Below are 8387 nucleotides of genomic sequence, written 5' to 3'. Positions count from 1 at the left end.
CTTCCTCATACAATATGTTTGGGGTCACCTCCTTGTATTATTACCTCTTGTTAACAGCCTCAATGATGTGAATGTCTGTTCATAGGTTTTATATTCCCAGTAATGCTATTTGAGTCAGGCTATAAATAGTCCCTCACCAGGGAATTTGTGGCTCCATAATAAACATGGACTGACTCAGATCCTGGGCTAAGCATGAAAAAGCATTTCTTTTTTTGCATTAAACAATTCTGAATTCATTCCAGATGGTGCTGTTTTAATGAGCAAAGTTAATTCTCCCCAGCCTCAAATGAAACGGCAAAAAACACAAGCCCTGCTTTTTCCAAATCTACTTCTATACTCATGTATAGAAGTCATTATATCAGAGAGGAGAAATAACAGATCAAGAATGATCAAATTACAATTACTGAAGCCTTAACTTTATTTATTTCTTTCACTTCTATGCTGCATTTCTCCAAGACTGCAGAACACTAAAAGATAAAGCAAAGTAAATGAAATCTCTCTCGCCTTCGAACTAATACTGCCTGTCTGTTTATTAAATGCCAGCCATTGAAGACCGTAATTGTTTAAAGACGTTCCCATGATAGAACGTGAACACAGGCAGGTTTTTTAGGATTTTGAAGGAAATGTCATATCATTTAAGAGCTTGCAAAATAAAAGCTTCCATTGGTCACCAGACGGAAGAAACAAACCCATTTGAATACCATATATACAGTACACTATGTCCAGGAACATATATGAGCCTCAACGGAGGCTGTTAAAGTTAAAATACATCAGGGCACTGCCTGAAAAAGATTGCAACGTTACAATAATAACCTTACTCTACAAATGCATTTTGAAAGTGGACTGCTTAATCTGGTTCTGTTTTCAGGGTGTGCCAATTTGTGTGCAGACAGATGCAACACAGCAGACTGCAAAATATGGATCCATGTTATATCCTACAGCTTTCTACTAGGTTTGAGTCAAGCCAAGGCTGTAATGCAACCAGAACTGATTTGCACAATGACTCTACTTCTGTCAATGTTTGCTGCCACAATAAGTGGGGATGGTAACTAATTTATATGCTGCTTTTACGAAAAGGTAGAAAAATCCACGCAGACAGGTATCCCAGCGTTCATGAAATAGCATTTCCATGTTCAGAGACATTATACTTCATAGTGTCTGGCCATCAGTGCCTTGTTCATGTACTTCCCAGTGGCAACCAGTTGGACGTCACTGGAAACCATGTGCTTCATCAGATAGAGTTTTGCTGGTCCAGAAAAGTTTTTAGTTGGAACTTGGAAGTAGGAGCCCAAAAGCTGCACATGTGCCTCCAGCTAGTTCTTAGAACTGGCAAAAAGTTTGCTTGCTACAGAGAAAAGCGAGGTTTATTGGGTTCGCGTCATGAGCTCTTCAAGGGCCAGGTCTCTGTGGTTCTCACACAGCAGGAGGACTTCTTTGATGTCGGCTTGTTGGAAGCCCATGTCGTTAAACTGCGCCAGGAGGTGAAGAAACTCCGTGGCCTGAAATTTAAAGGAAGCAGAGGTAAAACAAACACCCGCCTACACACAACACTCTCAGTGACCCACAAGAACACACAGACCAGAAACCTGTTGGTATCATAGGGGTTATTCAGACAGTGTAAATAATCCTGGTAGAACCTGGGTCGAATCTGTGTTGTTCACATGAATTGTGAATGCTACTGATCAAGGTCTTTGAGGGAGGGGGCTGCCAAACACCCTCCAAAACCTGGGATAACTGAACTCATGGTTTGCTTTGCTTAAGATTTACCTTGTCAGCTATGTGAATAACCAATGCAGACAGACCCGGGATAAATCTTTGCATGTCTTGAACATGTTTTGAATACATCTGCATCATTGACTCTGTCTTCACAGTGCTAACCTGTGTGAGCAACCGAACGCACAGAAATGCAGTTCCAATAAAAAACAGTATAAACAATGAATTGGGAATGCATGGATGAGAATATTTGCATGGTTGCACTGCAAAACAAAATGTGTGAATAACCCCTCAGATGTATCTAAGTTCCTCTAAAGCAGGGGTAGGCAATCTTTTTGAGCCGGGGGCCGGGTTGCTGTCCCTCAGACAACTGGGGGGCCGAAGCCAAAAAATAAATAATTAAATATTTTTTTTAAAAAAATTAAATATATAAATAAACCAGGACAAATGTAGGACAAAATTTTCAAATGGAAGACACTTTTTTTTAAAAAATGGAGGACACGCAAAAATTTTTTACTGATTTTTTAAAAAATGTTAATATAAATGCATGTTTCTGAGGCTTCTATAGACAATTGCTCCCCAAAGGCCCCGGCGGCAATCGGCAGCAGGACTGGGCTGGGGCCGGTCCCAAGGCCGGGCCGCATCCGGCCCGCGGGCCGCAGGTTGCCTACCCCTACTCTAAAGATATGATGGGACATTTTTTTGTCCAGTGCAAAAAAACCACATTCGGTTCATGTTTGTGGAAGCAGAGTTGCACATGCAATCCTATTGTGCATGTAGATGTGCAACTGGTTAGTCATCCAGTTTTCCCATTATGGGGTTTTATGAATTGGCATTGACCTTCTCCCCCTCTCCCTCCATCCTGATTATATCACATAGAAAGCAAAGACATTCAGTAATGTCTTCTCAGACAGTTGGGTCCTCACCTTCTTCTCAGAGTTCTGGAACATTTCCATGGCTTCCTCCACCTGCGCCTCTTCATAACCTTGTATCAGAAGTTTGTCGCAGGCACTGAGATAGCTGAGAAACTGTCATGGGGAAGCAGAAGAGGGAGGATGGAGTTAGTTAACACAACGTGTTTCCATCAGGATTCATGGTCATGAACCATGCCACCCACCCTCCATTAGCCTACATAAAATCCAAACTACTGGGAGTAAGAGTAAATTCTACTACTGGGAGATGTTGGTCACAGCAAACAGACTGAGACAATTCACACAAATCAGCAAGAGCTTCTAAGGCAAATCAGTGGGAGAGTTGGTTGTCAGACTCAAGATTGCATTTGGAAGTTAGGTTCAAAAATCCTCATTCAGCAATGAAGCTTGTTGGGTGACCTTCAAGCCATCATCTTATGGCCTAACATCCCTCACAGGGTTGTTGGGTGGGCAACCATGGGAAGGGAGAACCATTCATGAAATAAAGGACTCCTCAAAAGAGATAAATCAAGGGATTTATCTTTTAAAATTCTCTCTTCTTCCCTGTTCCCTTTGGAAGAGAGAGGACAAATTTGGAGGCTTCAGAATTCAAGTGTGCACTTGGACATTCTTCCTGATATACAGGGGAAGGGTTTCTTCCTCTACTGACCTGCCCCAAGCTTTGTTTCCCGGTCTTTTGGAGCGCAAGGATCGCCCGGCGTATGGGGTAGCCCAAGGCTAAAACTGGCTCAATGAGGTCACGCTCTTCTTGGCTGAGGGCCGAAAGCAAGTCCGTTGTTGAATCCAGATTAGCTTTGTGGGAACCAAGCGGTCGTTGGATGCCAGGCAGGGGCGGCAGGCAAGAATAAGGGCTCAGGGACTGGGAAAATCAATAAAAAGAAAGAGGGTGCATAATGCTGGTTAATGGGCAAGCCTCACTGCAAGAAGGCTGGTATTTTCACATCCAAAAAACAGACCCAGGGGGTAGCTATGTTGGCCAAATAGCAAAGTACATGATCATGCAAAATCCACAGAACAGTGATAGCAACTAAAATGCACATTATACATGTTGCAAGACGCCAGTGGAGCTGCGAAAGCTTGTCACACGTATAATCTGCATTTTGCTTAGCCCAAAAAAGGCATCACGGTTTTGTGGATTTTGGATGATGTTTATACTTTGCAAGAAGGCTGGTACTTCAAGAGAATTATATAGTAATGCATGCAGGAATGGTGGACACTGAAAAGCAATGCTTCTCATCCTTGCCTCTGCAAAATTAACTGAGACAAGACTGCAGGACATGCCAAGAAAGTTCCCTTACATGGAACTATTTCCCATTTGGTTTTCTGACTTTCCTCCTCTTCCCACATCCTGTTTTTAAATCTCTTTCTGAGCATTAATTAAAAAATGGGGTGACCCTTGCTTGGAACAGAATGCCTGGAACCTTTATTATGTTTCCAGGGTGATGACAAAGGATGAGATAACAAAAACAACAATAAGAACGACAACAACAACAACAACAACAACAGGGACTGGGAACATGTGCACTTAAAAAAAAGGGAATAGTTTAATAATAAAAATAAACAAGTCAAAGCAGACTCATATTACTGTTGTTATGGGATATGTTTGATGCATAGCTGATATGTTTCCTTCTGTGTAGTCTTTTAAATGGGGAGATGCACTTGAGTGATTTTTCCCTCTCCTTGGATACCAAAAATACCAGCATATTCTAGGTCTAGTTTGGTCCTCCAGATGTTTTGGACTTCAGCTCCCAGGATTCCCGAATGTTGGCCAAACTGGCTAAGACCTCTGGGAATTGAAGCCCAAAACACCCAGAGGATCAAAGTTTGGGAAACACTAGGTGAAAGCTCTTATTACTAAACCTTGGTTTAAAAATGGCAGGGCAGGAAAAGCTTTAGGAAAGCTAAAGCTGCATCCACACTGGAGAAATAATCCAGTTTGACCCTGCTTTTACTGCCATGGCTCAGTGCTATGGCATTCTTGGAATTGTAATTGGATTCAGCACCAGTATTTCTCCAGTGTGGATGGACTCTCAGAAACCACCAATGGATGGCATCACAGGGAAGGAGGCATGCACATCTGGGGAAATCCAGAGGACCACATTGGAGCCTTAGGAGGACCAGATTTTGACTGCATCCCTCTTTTTGCACACAAGTCTGAAATCTTGTAATTGTGAAAAGAGGAAAAAATAGAGAAAACAAAAGAAAAGTTGCTCCTTACCGGGATTGTGGGTTTGTGCTTTTGGACCGGAGGGACCACCCCTGCAGCGGTCAGTGGCCTTGGGCTACAACACGGAGTAGATGGTGGCGTGGGAGTTAGAGTCCCCATCAGGGATAGATCCGAGGAAGGTCCGTATCTCAGATTTCGGCTGCTCCTGGAGCGTTGATGGAGAGAGAAAGCTCTGGAGGCCAAGGTGGATTCTGTTGAGGTTCGGTTCAGAGGGTGCATGAAAGCAGCCAACTTCTTCTTGGCTCCTTCCAACTCGTTCTTCATGCTTCTGAACAAAAACATGGACTGCCGCTGTTTGAGCAGAGGTGGATTTGGACAGTCGCTCTCCACTGGGGTGGACAGTGGCCCCGGGGAAGTCTTTGGTCTACCCTGGGGAAGACTTAGGAATCGAGGCAAGGTGTTGGGAATGGGATTGGCGTCATCAGACGGAGGTCTTTCTTCTCCATCGCTTTCGGCGGAGGTGGTTGAGGAAGGCTCCTCGTTTTCTGAGCACTCCTCAGGATGGAAGTCCTCATCCACCTGGTCAGTCGACTGGTTTTGGTTCCTAAATGTCTCAGCTGCAGTGACCAGCCTCACACATCTCCGGACTGGTGCCATACCTTTGACTTTGCTGCCAGGTGCTTTGTCACCATCAGACAGGTTTTCTTTGGAGTCCACCAGCAGCAACCAACAAGGAGGAGCCGTTGGGACAACGTCAGTGGTCACTTGATACCAGCGAATGCCTTCCCGAGAGGCAGAATCTATCCAATAGAGCACTTTCTTCTCCAAAGAAAAATCATGCTGTTGGAATAAAAGAAGGACAGTTAGTATCCCTCTTAGCCTAGCTAAGCAGGTATGGAAGACCAGGAACCTATAGTCTATTTTACAACCAGACATACCACAAGATGAAAGCAGGAGGTGTGTATGTGAAGATGGAAATAAGTACACAAGGAGAAATATGGGCAAAACAATATTATTATTATTACTATGATTGCTGTAATACCAACATATGAAAGAAAGCAACTTACCATTGTGCACATGAGAATATCAGCACAGTTGGGCATCTCAAACTCAGGCGCATGCACAAAGTTTTCCTCTCCCATGGAAGCATCTACAAAGCTTATGGTCATTTTGAAAGGGATGTCTTCCAGGAAATTCATGGTTCTGCTTGTTATATAGGACTCTAATAATAAATAAATATATAAGAAGAGGTTGATTTGATGAGTTTTTAATTTTTTAATTTGGTGTCTTCTGAACAGTTTTGGCTGTGATTTGAGCATTGGACTATGACTCTGGAGACCAGGGTTTAAATCTTAGCTTAGCCATGTAAACCCATTGGGTGACACTGGGGGAAAGTCACACTCTCTCAGCCTCAGAGAAAGCAAAGGGAAACCTCCTCTGAACAAATCTGTCCAAGAAAGTCTTGGCTGAAAAGTGTTGAAAAGACAAAACAGTTTGACAATAACTTGTTGTTGTTGTGTGTCTTTAAGTTGTTCCCGACTTATGGCGACCCTATCAGGGGGTTTTCTTGGCATGTTTTCGAAGAGGTTTGGCAGGTTTCTGCAGAGGGGGGTCTGCCATTACATTCCTCTGAGGGTGAGAAAGTGTGACTTGCCCAGGGTCGCCCAGTGGGTTTCACGGCTGAGCTGGGATTTGAACCCTGGTCTCCAGAGTTATAGGTCCAAAACACACCACAGGAATAATCCAGTCTGAGACCTCTTTAACTGCCCTAGCTCAGTGCTAGGGAATCCTGGGAACTGTAGTTTATAGTGGCACCAGAGCTCTCTGTCTCACAAAACTACAGTTCCTAGCATTCCCTAGCATTGAGCCAGGGCAGTTAAAGCGGTCTCAAACTGGAGTTTGGACCATAGTCCAATGCAAAAACCACTATGCCATGCTGAGTCTATTATCTGTATAATACATATATTATATTAATTGTATCTTATCTCTATAACCCACTACAAAAATTATCCAAATCGATGCTAGCAAAACAAATGGGAAGGGGCATAATGGTTACTCCTTATGTTTAATTAGGATTCCCAGAGATATTTCCCCCACAAACGCAACTGGATTAAAGTGTTCATAACGTCAGCAATGGTGTTCTTGACGGAAGAAGGCTAATGCCAGGATTGGCTCTCCTGGTGCTATCTAAAGGGGAAGGCAGATAGATAGGAACCGGCTTTAGCGTCCGGCACATGGACTTCCAGTAATACCTTCCGCATGCCGTGCTTTTTAGGGACCTTGCCAAGGATCAGGTCATCTGCTGCTATGAGGTGAAAGACACTTCTCCCACGCGAGATAAGACATACACAACAGTTGTGATACGTGTGTAGAGGGGGGAGTGAGAAGACCGGGCAGAAGCAAGCCATAAACACTGAGGTATACTTAAACCAAAAAGAACAACCACAAATTCAATCTAGACAACTAGGAAATAGAAATAAAGGATCCCCATATCTAGGGTCAAACATTGACCAGAATGGAGACTGCAGTCAAGGAATCAGAAGAAGACTAGGAATGGGAAGGGCAGCTATGAAAGAACTGGAAAGGATACTGAAGAGCAAAGGCATACAACTGAGCACTAAAGTCAGAATCGTTCAGGCCATTGTGTTCCCAATTACTATGTATGTATGCGAGAGCTGGATCAACACTGCTCCCTGACACAAAGAAGTGACAGCTACAAAAAGGCAATACCCACCACAACAGTTAAGAACACTATTGTGAAATTAGGTGTAATAGAGTCAGCATTCTGTATCCGCAGATTCTTTATCGGCTGATTCACTACAGCTTGATAATATTCAGACACATAAATCCCAAAGAGCAAACCTTCATTTTGCCACTTTATACAAGGCACACCATTTTACTATGCCCTTGTATTTCATGGGACTTCAGCATCCATGGATTTTGGTATCCAGTGGGTCCTGGAACCAAACCCCAGCAGATACAAAGGACCCACTGTTTATGTTGTAGCTCTTATCTAAATATGAGTTTTGCAAAAGTGAATGCTTCAGTGACACATTGCTATTTAGTACACGTAAATGACACATTACCATTTAGTACACCGAAAAAGTGAACACTTTAAAGACACAATACATTTAGCACACATAATTACATACACATCCTATGCAACATTAAGCTTACCTTAGAAAGGAATCATCCAGCTACTTGTTGGGCAGAAGGCTGAAGAATCTTGCTGGCTGTCTTGTCTATACTAGGATTTAAAAGTGTTTACTCAAGATGTCAGGTGAGTGCCTGGCTCAGTTTTCTAAAGCTGATTATCAGGGCTTCTTGAGAGGTTAAGCTTGTATTACCTCCAAGAGAATATGACGCTCAACTACGTATGCAAAAGTAACCATTTTTATCAATGGGCTTGCTGTCTTAAATGTAATGCAATGGAGTTCCTACAGAACGTACGTGGGCTATTCTGTTCATTTACTAAAAAAAGCCTGGGGTGGAGGGAGAATACTTTTTAGGTTTGTTTTACCTATAAGTTTGCAAAGTAGAGATTTCCTATTAGTATTCATCCCTGTTTCTGTTAG

General features: G+C 43.0%; 1 protein-coding gene across 4 annotated transcripts; it reads right to left on the bottom strand.

Moving 5' to 3' along the window:
- Positions 1-280: 280 nt before the first annotated feature.
- UBAP1L (ubiquitin associated protein 1 like) lies at positions 281-8375 on the bottom strand. 4 transcript variants are annotated; one of them, XM_089539224.1, is made up of 7 exons: positions 7990-8375; positions 5880-6034; positions 4864-5652; positions 3295-3504; positions 2640-2741; positions 1768-1878; positions 283-1499 (listed from the first exon to the last, which is right to left on the bottom strand). In XM_089539224.1, exons 2-7 carry the CDS (start codon positions 6009-6011, stop codon positions 1365-1367), a joined length of 1479 nt encoding a protein of 492 aa, XP_089395350.1. In that variant the 5' UTR covers positions 6012-6034; positions 7990-8375; the 3' UTR covers positions 283-1364. The 4 variants fall into 4 exon arrangements, with proteins under 4 accessions (XP_089395351.1, XP_089395350.1, XP_089395348.1 ...); XM_089539222.1 differs by lacking the exon at positions 7990-8375 and having other exon boundaries at positions 5880-6149; XM_089539225.1 differs by lacking the exons at positions 3295-3504; positions 7990-8375 and having other exon boundaries at positions 281-1499; positions 5880-6149.
- Positions 8376-8387: the final 12 nt, after the last annotated feature.

The sequence above is a fragment of the Sceloporus occidentalis genome, unplaced genomic scaffold (assembly GCF_023333645.1).
Source record: "Sceloporus occidentalis isolate IW3139 unplaced genomic scaffold, rSceOcc1.0.p SCAF_9, whole genome shotgun sequence".
Taxonomy (NCBI): Eukaryota; Metazoa; Chordata; class Lepidosauria; order Squamata; family Phrynosomatidae; genus Sceloporus; species Sceloporus occidentalis.
The sequence above is the reverse complement of the archived record's forward strand: the minus strand, read 5'-3'. Positions and strand labels throughout refer to the sequence as shown.

Excerpts from the sequence above, each read along its gene's own strand:
- UBAP1L (XM_089539222.1), bottom strand. The coding sequence starts at position 6,131 with ATGCTCAAATCACAGCCAAAACTGTTCAGAAGACACCAAATTAAAAAA. Across the intron at positions 2,742-3,294 it reads GGAAACAAAGCTTGGGGCAG|TTTCTCAGCTATCTCAGTGC; the intron begins GTCAGTAGAGGA and ends TCCCCATGACAG. Across the intron at positions 1,879-2,639 it reads TCCAGAACTCTGAGAAGAAG|GTTAGCACTGTGAAGACAGA; the intron begins GTGAGGACCCAA and ends TTGCTCACACAG.